At 36.5% G+C, this 16,094-nt stretch overlaps 3 protein-coding genes across 3 annotated transcripts; all 3 read right to left on the reverse strand.

Moving 5' to 3' along the window:
- Positions 1-38: 38 nt before the first annotated feature.
- J4E93_010684 (uncharacterized protein) lies at positions 39-1,659 on the reverse strand (the record flags this gene model as incomplete). The annotated part of the gene is made up of 4 exons (XM_049348562.1): positions 39-316; positions 387-960; positions 1,039-1,328; positions 1,392-1,659. 4 exons carry the CDS (start codon positions 1,657-1,659, stop codon positions 39-41), a joined length of 1,410 nt encoding a protein of 469 aa, XP_049194250.1.
- A 689-nt stretch (positions 1,660-2,348) lies between these two features.
- Positions 2,349-4,102, reverse strand: J4E93_010685 (uncharacterized protein; the record flags this gene model as incomplete). The annotated part of the gene is made up of 7 exons (XM_049348563.1): positions 2,349-2,667; positions 2,726-2,906; positions 2,954-3,211; positions 3,269-3,394; positions 3,447-3,540; positions 3,589-3,850; positions 3,900-4,102. The coding sequence occupies 7 exons, from the start codon at positions 4,100-4,102 to the stop codon at positions 2,349-2,351; spliced, it is 1,443 nt and encodes a 480-aa protein (XP_049194251.1).
- A 1,386-nt stretch (positions 4,103-5,488) lies between these two features.
- On the reverse strand, positions 5,489-6,148 carry J4E93_010686 (uncharacterized protein; the record flags this gene model as incomplete). The annotated part of the gene is made up of 1 exon (XM_049348564.1): positions 5,489-6,148. The coding sequence occupies one exon, from the start codon at positions 6,146-6,148 to the stop codon at positions 5,489-5,491; it is 660 nt and encodes a 219-aa protein (XP_049194252.1).
- Between the last annotated feature and the right edge of the window lie 9,946 nt (positions 6,149-16,094).

Genomic DNA, 16,094 nt, shown 5'->3' on the forward strand with positions numbered 1-16,094 from the left:
AGTGGACGATTCAGGTCCCAACTCGTCTTATCTCATGGTCACAACCGTGCTTGAGCAGGCTGGCTTCCCGCTATCTGTTGCCACATCTTGAGAGACACATGTTCTTTCTGCTGGTACCATCTACTCCTGGTGATGCGGTACGGCACAGGAAGATCCACATCTTCTGCATCGCCCGTGATGACCATGGAAGCAATGGCTTTTGCACAGAAGAAGATCTGCGGCATACCATGCCCGCTGAACCCTGCGCACATGTATTGGCCGGGCTTTCCGCAAACTGGCCCAACGTAAGGGAAACCGTCGTTGGAATAGCCCATAACTAGCACGGAAGAAGACGAGTCAGCTCTGAAACATTTGATCATAGGCGTTGGTGCAGACATGACACTTACTACCGGTCCAGAGCTCTTCGGTGTGTGCACCACTGTTCTCCCACCCGCGGAAATGCCGTTGCATGTAACCGTCAAAGTAATGCCGCGCACCATCCATCAGTCTGCTGTCGTCGGATACATCAAACCATTCGTCCAAGTCTTTGTAGTAGTCGCGTCTTCCGCCCCCAACGATGATACTACCGTCAGGTCGAGGAATCATGTAGTCGTACTCATAGTCGGAAAACCGCATCATGTAGCTATCAGTCATTCTTGGTGCATTCTCGCCCGCCAAGCGCGCTACTATGCCTCTCACTGGGACGACTTTGTCTTTCATCTCCGGTACGAGAGCAGACGTGTAACCGTTCGTAGCATAAACGAGATTGCTGGTATTGACGGAGCCGCGCGGTGTATGCACGACCCAAGGATGATCTTTTGTGCACCCATCGGCTGCCGAGACGGATGTCACTGAGGTATGTGTTTGCAAGTTGACACCCATAGATACCGCTTTCTCTAGCAAGTGCGCAACGAGTCGGTAGGGCCACAGACGAGCGGCACTATATGTATGGCAAGACTTTGCACCCCATACGCCGGAAACCTATGGGCTTTGTCAGACCTCTCCAAAGAGACAATACAACGAATCACATCAAGATGTTCATCTTCCAACACTACATACCTCCTCTGCTTCGCTGCCTGAAGTAAAATCTATCCCTTTCGCAGTTGAGATACCCGCTTTAGCGATTTTCGCAATGTCAGCTTTGATCTTATCGCGACCGGCTTCGTAACAGCAGACATCGGTGACCCTAGTCTCTTCGAAGTCGCAGTCACAATCTTCACGCCGAACAAGTTCTTTGATCGCGTCGACCTGGCGGGCTTCGAATGTAGCCACGTGCTCCGCGACCGCTTTCCCATGTGTCTCCAGTACGCTGGCCGCTCTTGACAAAGGATCTGGTTTTAAATGACCGCCTAGATTCTCAGACTTAGTACGTGCGACATTGAAATGGAATCTCAAGGGCATATGGTATGTACCGTTACGTCCAGTAGCGCCAGAGCAGGCCTCGCGTGCCTCAAGGATGAGTATTGATGGTATAGGGCGGTCGCGACGTACACACTCTTCGACTATGTGATGCACGGTCGATGCCCCAGTATACCCCGCGCCAACGATTACAACATCGACCTGCGTGGGAAGATGTTCAGTGCTGCGATGGTTGTCGATGGGCCCGACTTGTTTTCTCCAATAGGAGGGGACACCATCCGCCACCGGGAAAGGTTTGACGCTGGGGCTAGGAAAAGACATGTTGGAGATGTAGGATGTGAATCATCGGCTTGTATTGGTGGTAGTTCTACGGGAGTATCCTAAGTGCAAGGTGGGCTATGTAGGTACTCACGCTTAGTCATTCACAGGGCAGGTTCGCTTCTGCTGTACCCAACCCGTGAACTTGCGTACTTTAGTCAGACAGATTGGATGCGTAAGCCCAGAGCGTTGGTGCTTGGCTTCAAGCGGCTGCGCAAGGCGGTGATCAGTAAGCAATTGCGACCGGGCCGGCGACCGGTCCGGTCACCGATAAGGACCCAGTTGACCTTGCCGCCCAGCAAGCAAACGCCCGTTCAGAGCAGCGCAATCCGGTTCTAGAAGCTATCATTCCGTGTGGTAGCATTTGCAGTGTTGAGAAAGCCCTCCGATCTTATCGTTCGCCAACGTCGCTGCATCAGATGCGAGATGATCGAGCAATTCTACTGGACAATATCCGTAAGCAATGGCTGCTCGCGTGCTAAAGAAGGAGTGATGCGAACAGATACAGGAAAACAGTTCAATTAGCAGAATACAATTTTTCAGTGAGGGCAAATCTGTGTCATGATAGATGTTTTGACCAACTCAATAATTGCTATCTACGGCGAGGCCCTGTAGACGCCCGCTTTCCCAAATTCCAGCTCGCGTCACACGCGTCTGCAACCCTTCTGTTGAGAGCCATCACGCACGACACTTCATTCAGTGGTGACGTTACTCAACGGCCTCCTGGGCATCCTAGTGATCAACATGACCATACTAGGCACAGTGAGAACCAGCAAACCACAGTTCACATAGATCGGAACCACAGGAGCGATGCCACTCGCAGAGCTCAGACCATATGAAACTGCCTGGCCCGCCGTCTCAAACGCGCGAAACAAGCCTGCCACCCGAGAAGAATCACCCATGTCGTTGGAGAATGTGCCGAGAATCCAGTATAGTGTCAATTGCGTCCAGTAGCCGCTCGCGAAGATGATAAGGTACGGCACATATGCCCTTGCCCATCTGCCAGTTTCGCTGTTGTTGAAATCAGTCTCAGTCGCACGGTGGCCTGTCTCTCTGCGGGATAACTCACGATCCGTAATCCAGCGCTGTTTTATTGCCGAGGTAGTGGTACTCCAAAGCGACCCAGATGAAACAACCAGTTTGTGGCAGAATCCACAGCGAGAATGCAACCCATGCCTTGGGTCGTTGGGCCCACCGCTGGCTGTCTAGAAGTTTGCCGAATATAACAACCGACGGAATGGTGATGGCGGCTGTACTGGTCAGCATGTAGTCGGCGGTTCTCAGATTCCTTACTTACGGAGAAGAAAAGACGAAAGGGCGCGTGCGCGGACCGAGAAGTGTAGCGAGAGGTAGGTGCCCATCGTCCCTCCGTAGAAGAAAGAATAGAATGAGGGCAGGAAGATCAGCCAGACCTTGCTGCTTTGAAGATACCTCCACAGAGCAACGAATTCTTGCGTCCAAGTGACCCTTCCCGACATGGGGACTTTGCTGCCATCGCGACGACGTACTCGTGGTGTGGGGGACAATGACAGTGCCCAAAGAACTCCAGTACATTCTGCTATTGATCAGCAATTGTGCACTCAGAACAGACGCCTAGATATCCGTCACGCACCGAATCCAACAAAGACCAGATATGTCGCCCATGCAATGCCTCCAGCAGAGGCTCTGTCTGAATTCGTCGAAAAGTTTATCGCGCCACCGATCAAGCTTCCGGAGCTTCGCATAGCCGACCAGATGCCTGTCAGAGGTTAATGAAGTGATCATACTTCAGGTCGCACGCAGATGCTTACCAAGGTATAACCCCTTCTCTTCTGGCCTTGGGTAGCATAACATGGCTGTCGTTTCACTGACGTAAAGAAGCCCGCCCGCTAGACCGTTGATAACCTGGCCCTATCAGTATGTTACCCTTGTATGGATGAGTGATGATCGTACATTGGATGCTAGGAGATACCAGTCGACGCCGTATCTAGCGTTCACATAGTACGCAGATCCTTGGAGGGGCATTGTGAGAGCCGCAATGAAGCACGCCCATTTGATGCCTATCCTGTTGATGATGGGGCCTCCGAAGATAGTGCTGATGAAGCTCATGGCGTAACTCAACGAATTTGCAAGATTCGCTAGCCATGGCGTAGACAGACCGCCTCCTCCTAGATTGGATATAGCATCACCCATGGCTGGGCCAACCAACGAAAGCCTTGGTCATGTTCAGCATCCGGATGGTAGTCTCTGAGAGGGTTACTTACGCTCCGAACATCACCATCTGGAACAGCACGCTCCGGTATAAAGTCGACCATTTCCAAGATCGCAGGAAGTCGTAATCGGTAACTTCTTCCTGCGAACCGATCGCGATGTCCTCACCACCGTCATTCTCCGTGTCCTTCACTTTGGCGTCTTTGGTGTCTTTAGTCTGCGAGTAATCCATCACAGAGCTCTTGCTGAACACCATTGATGATACGCTTCTATTTTATGTAGAACTCTTGCATGCTAGAGACTATCGGCCGGCAAGGTGATTGGGAGATGATGCCCCATGTTTGCTCCAGATAAGCATTGCACCGGCCCGGTCTGTAGCCCGACTGATTAGACATGGTGTTATACGGGCGACTCGTCGAGTACGTGCTTATCGAGCATGGATGAGCATGGGGTGTTAGCCGTGCTTGGCTATCGCGTTCTTTCCATGTTGCTTTGGGCCTGTACAGGCCAATCGCTATCAGCATGTAGATGCCAGGCACGAGTCCGTACGTTACAACGTTGCTTGTGAGCTCTAAGAAAGCTAGCCGATGCCTTCAAAAGAACAGCCAAAAGGCAGCTGCGCGCAGTATCAGCGTTGTCGGGAGTGACGAGAAGCGCCGGTGTTCGAGTTGCGGGGTGTGGAGATAGCTCCACTTTGCTAAACACGCGCACCAATCAAGCCACTGGCATTACTGTACAACGCTTTTCTTCCGATGGGCGGGATGAGGAGGCATTCAAGTTCCTCACCCACGCCCGCGAACATGCGCACTTCCAGGAGACAGGTCGTGAATTCGCTGATAGTTCGACAAATCAATTGTTCAATTATTCCATCTACAACCTAACCACTAGTACCCAAGGCAGCAGCATCTATGCGGCAGCGACAGCTGTTGTAAGCCAATGTAATGTCATGGTGCAATTCGAGATGAAGAGAAACTGTATCGCGAGACAGGTTCGCAGTCTAGGGTCTGGCGCAGCGGCTTGAGCGACGACGAACTCAAGGCGCAAACCTAAATCCTTTCATCCTCGGCACGATCGTCATGTCCCGGATATCGTCATGGCGGAACGCCCAAGCCAGAAAGCGCTCGATACCCAGACCCCAGCCCGTTGTTAGTATCGGTTTGTGCTCTCGAAGTTCAATGTACCAAGCATAGCCCTCCAGATCAACTTCATGCTTTTCGAGCGCAGCTCGCACTTGTTCAGCGGTTGTGTGACGTTCACCAAGACCGAGAACCTCCCCGTTGCCAAGTAAAAGGTCTGCGCAACGCGCTTTTGCGTATGTCTTGTCCACGGACATCGTCGCCTTTGGTAAGCTCGGTGAGGCCGCAGATGGAGATTGTCGCGGGTACTGGACTGTTCGCTGGAGGAATGGTCAGTCATTCATGGCACGCCAACCAAGAAAAAAACTAAACAGGCCTGCGGCCTACATCAACTTAAAACCCTACAAGATAGATGGCTTAGTGTTAATGTAGGCTCTAGACCTGTTTAGTTTCTTCCTTGTATGAGGTGATGGCACAATTCTAAAGAGCAATCTCTGATAGGCGTGTTGAACTACAAAATTATTGCGATGCGGAAGGAGGTCATTAATGCGCGTAGAAAGCAAATCCTAACTCCGGCGAAACCAACCCTTCTTCTTCATTGTCCCACCCAAGTACTCCACAACTTCACGATGCTTCTTCGCCTGCGCAAGATCCAACGGCGTCTTGCCCTGACGATCCTGTGTATTGATCGTAGCCCCATATGCCAGCAGTCCAATGACCATTACACTACTCCCCAGCTTCGCGGCCTCGTGTAGCGGCGTCGATTCAGAGTAGTCCTCCGCATTGACGTCTGCGCCTTCTTCAATCAATTTGTCGAGTAGATCGTGCATGTGATCGACATGTGTGTGCACAAGCACGTGTAGAATACCCCGGCCCGTGAGATCAGTGCGATGGATGTCCTCTCCTGCTCCGTAGTCTTCAAGGAGTATGCTCACTATATCGACGTAGCCCATTTTGACTGCATAAAATAACGCGCATGTCATGCCGTTAGCACGAGAGTGTACGTCTGCACCCCGTTCATGGAGTAGAGTGATGATGCTGTAGTCGCCGCCTTCAAGCGCCATGGCTAGCGGCTTCGTGCCAGCTTTCCCGATGGCTTCGACGTTGGCTCCCGCATCTAAGAGTGCAATGACAGCGAATATTTGATTCAGCGAGATAGCGAGATGAAGCGGTGTATTTGCGTCCTCATCTTTCAGTTCCGTGTCGGCTCCATGCGCTAACAGCATCGGTATATGCCAGCCTAAGAGATCGAAGCTTGTGACTGCATCGTGGAGTAGTGTGTTCCGACTGGCCACCGACTGGTCGTTGATGTTTGCGCCTGCTGACAAGAGCTGTCGAAGCGATAGCGCGTTTCCGAACCACCACACAAAGTCTTCAAGGATTTTTCAATGCACCTTATTAATTTCGCTAGAGGCTAGTCTATAGTCGCTGCCTTACCGCTTTTAGCTACGCTACCTAACTTACACTGCGCAATCTATCTTTAATAATAATTTGCTAATTCTATTTAATACTATATAGCTTGCGCAAAGCTAGTAAGATCTCTTCTTCTAAGTTCTTAAGTGTAAGAAAATAGTTAACATTTTATAGAGATAGAGGTACTAACGTAAAAACATTATTACGCAGTGTTATAATTACTATAATCTTAGCGTCTCTCTCTATCTTTTAACTTAGCTTTTAAACTTTAGCTATTAGCATTATATAATAACTAGAGCGTTTCTTTTATATACTATAAACACCTTTCTAGTACTAGATTCTATAGTTATAACGCTAAAGTCTGCTTTTCTTTAAAGTTACTAGGTTAGTAGCTAGAATTATTATTATCTTAAGCTAGACGTTGTTAGCTTTCTACCTTATAAGTACTAGCTTAGACGTAATTATACTAAAGTTAATTTTTCTTATAGTTATATAGGTTAGTATTATAAAAGTTACTATTATAGAGTATTAGAGTTATATAGAAGAGAGAAGAATATTAGTAGTATATAGAAGCTTTATATACTATTACACTTAAAAACTTTAACTTATTATAACTAAGAAACGTTCTCTTAGAAGTTACTAGCGTCTTTTAGTAACTAATAGTATCTCTCTAAATTATTAGCTTTACTAGTAACTATAGTACTATAGTAATATACTAAATAGTACTCTAGTAAATAATATTAAAGCTATTATAATTATACTATATATTAAAGTACTATCTTAAAAACCTAGCCTAACCTAGAACTAGACTATAGTCTAAGTTAAAGGCGTACTCTATTCTTTTAGTATTTCTAAACTAGAGTGCGTATCTAAGAGAGGTATAATTTGCTTTAGCTATAAATATTACTTAATAAGATACGTTAAGCTATGCGCTACACTAAAGTAGAACTATAGCTAAATAAATATCTTGCGTTTAAGCTACTATATAAAGGCTAGTATACCTACTCTTATCTATTATATTAGCTAATACTCTATAGTTAAGTAAGATTTCTATAATCTTATAGATATAAGGTGTAGTAGCGTTATTACTAATAACCTACTTAAGAGCCTTTTCTAGCTTATTATAATATAATTTCTTTTCTTTAAATCTAGCTTAGGTAAGAGAGGCTAGAGCCTAGATAGTAATTTCCTATAGTAATAGGTCTATGTTATCTTTAATAATATATATTAAGAAGATTATAGATTTAAGAAGAAGAATTAGGTATATAAAGTAGCTAAAATCTAATAATTTCTCTCTACTAGTGTTTACTAAAAGCGTAATATAAAATATATAGACTTTAATTAAGTCTACTAAGTATAAGTAAAGTTAAAGCTTTTAAAGAATAGTAAAGCTATATATTTTATTTAAGTTTTTATTAATAACTATAGTATATAAAGTAACTAAGTATTTTTAAAACTCTAATAGTATAAATCTTTACTAAGTAGTATTATATATCTTTCTTATATAGCTCTTACTTACTTTTTTTTTTTTTTTTTTCTTATCTAAAGCTTCTTAATTAAGCTTAAAAACTTTTTTATTATTAAAACTACTTCTTTAAAAGCTATAAGTGTACTTTTAGAAATCTACTTAAGTCTTAGTATATTACGTACTATAACTCTAAGACTTATTCTATATAAAATAAGCTTTTCTTTTATAATACTTACTAGTCTTACTAACTACGCGTTAGTATAGATAGTTAGTATTAATAGCTTATTATTTATATTTTTTAACTAGACTACTAAAAGTTATTAAGCTCTCTAATTTAACTTTTATATTATTAGTAATATTATTCTTTATAATTATAATAATATATTACTTATTATTTTCTTTATACTCTAAAAAACGCTTTTTTACTATACTAAAATTCTTAATTTATACTTTAACTCTAGCTCTTATATCTAGTTTAATATTATATATATTAAGAAATAAGTTTAGTAGATAAAAGTAATAGCGTAAAAAGTAATTAATATAAACTTTATAGTAAGCTTATAAAAAGTAAAAAGTATTTATTAGTAAACTAATAATTCTATAGTAGAAGCTAGTCTAAAAAGAGTAAGGTCTATTACTAGTATATAAAAAGATATATTTTAAAAAGATTAAAATCTTACGTTTAGAGGTATAGGCGTTAGGTAGACTAAGGCTTAGGTTCTTAGTGCTACTACTTCTAGCGTAGTAGTTAAAGCTTTTTAAATTTAGAGTAGTAAAGTAACTATTCTATAAATACTAACGTCTACTTATATTATAGTAGAAAGAATTATAATATAATTATATATTTTTAATAGCTTATAACTAACTAAGCTATAGATTATAAAGTAATAAAATGCTAAAATCTTAGCTTATAAAATTCTTATTCTTATTCTTATTCTTATTTTATAGCTTATAGTAAAATTAGAAATCTAAAGACTTATTAAAGATATAAATAGTAGCTTAAATCTAATACTAAAAGCTACACTAGTATATTAAATAAGCTTTTAACTATATTCTTACTATACTTTTTTTATAAGTTCTTCTAGCGTTAGTAAGTCTAAAGCTAATCTTATTACTAGTTATATTACCTTACTTACTAAAGCTTAATTAAGCCTCTTATTATTAATTAATTATTTTTCTCTTAAACGCGTTACTCTATAAGTTCTCTTAAAGTTATTATTCTAGAAGCTATTAGAACCTAGCTCTAAAGAGTCTAGGCTAACTTAGCACTAGCTATAAATACCTTAGAATTACTATTGTAGCTTAGTAGCGATTTGTCTCTAGTCTTTTTAGAATAATACACCTAATTATAGTTTAATATTATATATCTAGTATTTAGCTAACTCTATTATTTAATATTTAAATTACTTACTTCTATAATACTTTTATATACGCTGTTTAGACGCAATAAGCTCTAAAGTAGGTTTCTTTAGCGTAATATAACATAGTAGTAAGTAAGCTACTTTATTCTTATACGCAATAGATAATAACTAGAAGAAATTAGCTTCTCTATTTTTAGAGGTAGTAATACTATCTACTAAAAAACTTATAGACCTATTAGAGGCCTTCTTAGGCGTTACTAACTTAGTCTTAATTATTAGAGATAGTAACGCGCTAATTAGGTCTATTTTAGAGCTAACTAGGCTCTTATAGTCTACTATTACTAAAGGTAAAAATAAATAGGCTACTCTAACCTGCGAACTTAAGAAGTTACGTAAGTAGAAATAATTAGAGTAGACTTATTAAAATATAGTCTATCTTAGAGAACTAAAGCGTAAGATACTTATAGATAACTAATTAGCTCTTAATAAGAATATTACCTACTACTCTTTAACTTAAAGAGGTAAGCCTTAGTTAAACCTAGAAGCTCTATACTCTAAGAACCTAGAGATATTTACTACGCGTAATTACTTATAGTATAACTACTAGGTACGTAATTATAAGGCTATCTTTAGAGAAGTACTCTTTACTTTTCTATTAGGTACTTAAAAGGTAGATTTTGCTATAAGGTTTCTTAATAAAACTACTTACTCTACTTAGAACGCTTACTTCTAAAACTATATAAGGCTTAAGGCGTCTTAGACGCCTATCTAAAAGAAACTTAAGATAGTTATACTTAATACACTTAGTTCTAAGTTATTATAACACCTTATAGCTTATAATAGACTTAAGTAGGCTAAATAAAGGCTAGATTAAAATTCTAACTCTTTCTTAGCCTACCTTAATATACTTTAGAGTAAACTAAGTAACTACCTAAAAGAGTAGCGCTATATAGACTTTATAAGCGCTCTTCTTTTTAATATTTAGAAAGAACTTCTACTTTAAGACTAAAAAGACTATAATATAGTCTTTAAGCTTAATACCTTAGCTTACTACTATTAGAGTAAGATAAAGCGCACTACTACGCTTTTAAAGTATCTAGCTTATAAGAAGAAGTCTTATAGCTATTAGGCCTAGAACTCTTTTTTAGAGCCTTTTTAGACCTAAAAAAAAACTAAAAAAGCTAGTTTAGTAAAATCTAACTTATAACTAGCTAAATTAGACTAAAATAGTCTAAAAAACTTTAATATAACTTATTAGAGATATAATAAGACTAGATACTTTTAAAGAAACTATCTAAAGTCTAAAGAAGACTCTAAGAGCTTATTTAGTTAAGAATTAGAAAAAGATAGTAGGTAGAGAAGCTAGAGTTCTTCTTAGCTGCCTATATTACTCTAGACCTAGTATTCTAGAATTTAGAACTTCTTTATAACGCGCTTTACTCTAAGCTAGTAAAGCTACTAATAGTAAAAGTATTACTTAGCTAATTAGAGCCTATTAAGGCTCTAGTAGATAGAGGTTTCTAGTTAAACTTTATTTTAGCGTTACTTACTATAGAGTAAAGCTTACTAGTTTACTTACTACCTAAGCTATTAGTAGATAGAGTAAATAGTAAAGAATTAAAGATTTATAGCACTATTAAAGTAACTATAAAAGTAGTAGATTCTTATAGAAAATAAGAGACTTAGAATATTCTATATATTATTATAGAGGTCTATAAGTATTAGGTATACTTAGGTCTACTCTAGATAGACGCGTATTACCTAAAAATTAGCTACTATACGTAGAGGCTACTCTTTTAGAGTACTAAGTCTAAGAATAGAACTATTTATAGAAAGATTACGCTAGAGAAAGCTAAGAAGTTTAAGAAGACTATACGTAACTCTATAGTAGACGTATATAGCTATTTTATTACTTTAGCGCTTTAGTCTAGCCTAAAAGAGGCTAAAAAGAATAGTTTACCTCTGTAATACGCTAAGTTTACCTATTTAGAGTTAGAAGATAACTTAAGAGCTTTTACTAACTATAGTCTATAAGACTTAGCTATTAACTTACTATCTAGAACTATAGCGCTTTATTAGCTATTATATAACCTTTCTAAAATAGAGTTAGAGCTTTTACGTAAGTACTTAGATAAGTACTTAGTATAAGAGTAGATTAGGTATAGTAAGTTTTTAGTAGAGGCGCCTATACTCTTTATAAAGAAGAAAGATAGTAGTATATACCTATACGTTAACTATTAGAGTCTTAATAAGATTACTATTAAGAATTAGTACTCTTTACCTCTTATTATAGAGTCTTTAGAGAGATTAGCTAGCGCTAAGTTCTACACTAAACTAGATATAAAGAAGGCTTATTATAGAGTACGTATTAAGAAAGATAATAAGTAGAAGACTACTTTCTATATAAGATATAGTAGTTTTAAGTATACTATAATACTCTTTAGCCTTATAAACGCTTCTGCGTAGTTCTAGGTCTATATCTATAAAGTTCTTATAGAATTAATTAATATAATCTATATTATATACTTAAATAATATTCTTATCTTCTCTAATACTAAAGAGAAGTATAAAAGCTATATTAAGAAAGTTTTACGTAAATTGCATAATATAAAGCTATTTTTAAAGCTTCTAAAGTGTAAGTAGTATACCTAGCGTACTAAGTACCTTAGGTACGTAGTTTTCTCTAAGAGAATCTAAATTAATAAGAATAGAATTAAGATAATCTAGAAATAGCCTAAACTGCGTATAGTGCGTAAGATTTAGGTATTTATTAGCTTTATAAACTACTATAGGTAGTTTATTACTAGTTTCTTCTAACTTACTCTACCTCTAACTAAACTAATCTAGAAGAGGCTAGAAGTAGCTAAGAGTAGCTGCGCCTAGTAGAGAGAGAAGAGTTAGGTTCTTAATCTTAATAAGAAAGCTAAAGAGGCCTTTTAGAAGCTAAAAGACTCTTTCTTAAGTATTTCTATTTTAACTTACTTTAAGTAAGATAGAAAGACTAAGGCTAAGGTAGACGCCTTAGGTAGCGTAATTATAGGTATATTAAGCTAATATATACTAAATAGAGCTAAAGAGTACTACTAGCGTCTAGTTAACTTCTTTTTACGCAAGCTTATTATAGTAGAGTATAACTATAATATATATAACTAAGAACTACTTATAATAGTTAAGAGCCTAAAGTATTAGCGCTAATACCTAGAGAGTGTACACTTTAATCTCTAGACTAACTATTAGAATCTAAAATAGTTTATAAAGACTAAGACTCTTAACTATTAATAGGTTAGATCTTATATTATACTATCTAGGTTTAATTTTAATATACACTATAAGGCAGAGTCTATAAACTTTATAGATAGGCTCTTCTACTACTCTAACTATATAGTAGAAGCTTAGAAATCTACCTAGAAGTATAATAAAGCTTTTATTTAGCCTATAAAAGATCTTATAACTAATAGTAATAGAACCTCTCTTTTAGTAGCTATAGTGTAGACTTACTCTACTAAGCGTACTAAGAAGTAATAAGACCTTACTAAGAGTCTTAAGAGCTTTAACTAGGCTAGTAGATATACTATACTAGAGCTCTAGACTCTAGAGAAGTGTAATAAGATAGATTACGCCTTCTTAAGTACTTTAGATAAGTCTAAGTCTAAAGATAACTATTCTAGCTTAGATAGAGCTAAAGCGCGCTATTATATAGTAAGAATACTAGTAACTACTAAAGAGAAGTTGTAAGCTCTCTAAGAATACTATAATAACTCTCTTATAGACTACTTTAGAGTAAGATATACTCTAGAGAAGCTATAAAAGTATTACTTTTAGAAGAGCATATATAAAGACGTAGAGTAATACTATAAGAATTACTTTATATATAGAAAGTCTACTTCTATAAGATATAGGCTGTATAGCCTACTATAACCTCTACTAATACTTACTTACTCTTAGAAGAAGGTAATAATAGACTTTATTATAGAACTACTACCTAGTATAGTTTCTAGTATAAAGTATAATGCTATACTAGTTATTATAGATAGATTAACTAAAATAGCCTATTATATACTAGTATAGGCTAATTAGAATAGTACTAATCTAGTATAGGCCTAGATACGCAAAGTTATCTAACTTTATAGCGTACTAAAGTATATTATCTTAGATTAAGGCTCTTTAATAAACTCTAAGTATTAGAATACTTTTCTTTACTACCTTAATACTAGAAGAGTTCTTACTTCTACTTTCTATTCTTAGACTAATAGTTAGACTAAAAGGTAGAACTAGACCTTAAAGTAGTACTTTTACTACTATTACTCTCTAGAATAAAATAATTAGACGCGCTAAATATCTATTAGAAAGTTTATATATAATAATAGTATCTACTCTACTACTAGAATTACTCTCTTTTAGGTCTACTATAGAAAGCACTCTTATAGAGTAGATTAGCCTAATTTAGCTCTTAGTAAGAGAAAAAGCTTTATAGAGGCTAGTCTTACTAAATAAGTAATTAAACTATAGTAAGAGTGCTGTAGAAAGATTAAGATAGTAAATACTTACTAAAAAGAGTACGCTAATAAGTATTGCGCGCTAATACTCTTTAAGGTAGAAGACTAAGTCTTAGTCTCTAACTAATATATTAGAAGTACTTACCTAAAGAAGAAGCTAAATTAGAAGTTTCTAGAACCTAGAAAGATTATAAACTAAATTAGCCTCTTAGCTTTCTAAGTTAACCTTCTAGAACTTAATAGTGTCTATCTAGTATTCTATATATCTCTTCTAGAGCTTTTTAATTTAAAAGGCACTATTCTATACTCTAAAGCGCCTAAATAGAATACTTTAAGAGAGTTTAGTAATAATATATATAAAGTAGAACGTATTATTAAAAAACAGCGTAATAAGAATAACTAATAGAAATACCTAATTAAATAAGTTAGATACCTAGAGAAAGAAAACTTATAGAAACTAGGTCTAAATATCTTAGCTAATACGCTGCAGAAGTTTTAGAATAAAAAGAGTATCTAGTAGCGTAGAAAGTCTTTAAAGATACAGCCTATAAAGTAACGCTATAGATAGCCTTATAAGAAGAGAGAATAAGTTAAGTTAAGCTATAATAGACTATTCTAGTATAAACTAAAGTATACTTTTACTTTTTTTTCTCTATATAAAGTTTTTTAGAGTGTTTAATAGTACTTTAGACTAAAATAGCTTATAACTATCTAACTCTAACTTACTTTCTAGTGTAAAGATTAATAGTTTTTAGACTTTATAAATTAGTTTTAAAGAATTTAAATATTACACTTTAGGTAATTTTATATAAATAAAACTTTAATTATAGATATAGACTTTTTTATATTATAAGAATAAATCTACTTAGAAAGTATTACTTAGAACTATACTAAGCTCTAACAGCCTATAAGAGGCTAATAGAGATTAGTTTTAGTTAATATCTTTTATTTTCTACTAATTCTATACAATCTCTACTAAATTCTATCTAAGTATACTAAATAGGCCTATATTACTCTAGAATAGGCTAAAATAGGCTATAAAAAACTATTAGAGGTTAGTTAAGAGTAACTTAGAGAATACTAGCCTTAAGGCGCTTAATCTTATCTTTCTTAGTTTTAATCTACTTCTTAAGCTAGCTCTTCTTAGTAGTAGCTCTATTACTTTTTAGCTAAGAAGTAAGCTCTATTTAAAGTTTCTAAATAGCTTTCTATAGAGCGTTAACCTTAGAGATAATAGTCTACTTAGTAGGCTTTAAGGCTAAACGCTATAAAAAAAAGTTAGTATAGGCTAAAATAGGCTAGAAAAGGCTAAATAGAGATAAAGAGAAATAAGATAGCTACTAGTAACCTATAAAGAGCTAATTAGAGTTTTAAGAGTCTAGAAAAGAGTATTTAGAGACTTACTAATTACTTAAAGAGTAATCTAGTAAAAAGAGTACTCTTAACCTTAGTAGCTCTCTTTATAGATATAGCCTTAGTACTATTAACAAAGCTAGTTACTATAGCCTTAGCTTTAGTCTTATTATTAGAACACGCGCTAAACTTAGTAGTAATATAGCTATAGAGTGCGCTAGAATAAAACTATAAGTACTTCTAATTAGAGAAGTAGTTACTACTAAAGTTAGTTAAAAGAGCTTAGAATAGGCTATTATAAGCTAATACAGCTCTTTTAGATTCTATAGAGACTCTGCTAGCTTTAGAGAGAATAGAAAGACCTATAAGATACTAGATTAGGCTAAAATAAGCTAATATAGGTTAGAACTTACTTAATAATATTATTATAAACCTTCTTATACTCTTCTACTAAGTCTATCTTTAGGTAGCGTAAGTTACTGCGCTTAAAGTCTTCTATAGCTAGTAGAGTAGGTATTAAAGTGTTATTAGAGGCTTAAGAATATAGAATAATAGGCCTCTTACTAGAGAGCTTATAGTTAGCTAATAGTTAGTAGATAATCTTAAATATAGCGTCTAAGTTAATAAGATTCTTAGAAGGCTATATTAGTTAGTATTAGTATAAAAGAGCCTAAAATAGGCTAAAATAGACTAAAACTACCTATTCTAAAGCTATTTACTACCTATTAGCCTTATAAAGGCTAATAGAGGGTAATAGTAGCTAAAAGAGAGTAAAATAGGTACTTATAGTAAAGCACTACTTATTTATAGTCTAATACTAGCTATATAGAATAGTTTAGATAATAGAGTCTCTAGATAGTACGCTAGTAACCTTTCTAATTATACTAGTAAAGACAGCGCGCTTCTTCTTATTATTAAGAACTAGAAAAGTATAGCTATAGTAGTTAAACGCGTAAAGCTTATTAAGCTTCTATAACTATAGGTAACTAGTATATAGTATATAACTAATCTTAAGAAGCTTAGGCACGTAGAAGTAGCTTATAGCAATCTAATTATTACTAACTATAGTAGAGTTAAGGCG

The sequence above is a fragment of the Alternaria ventricosa genome (genome assembly GCF_023758065.1).
Source record: "Alternaria ventricosa strain BMP 2768 chromosome Unknown scaffold_34, whole genome shotgun sequence".
Lineage (NCBI taxonomy): Eukaryota > Fungi > Ascomycota > Dothideomycetes > Pleosporales > Pleosporaceae > Alternaria > Alternaria ventricosa.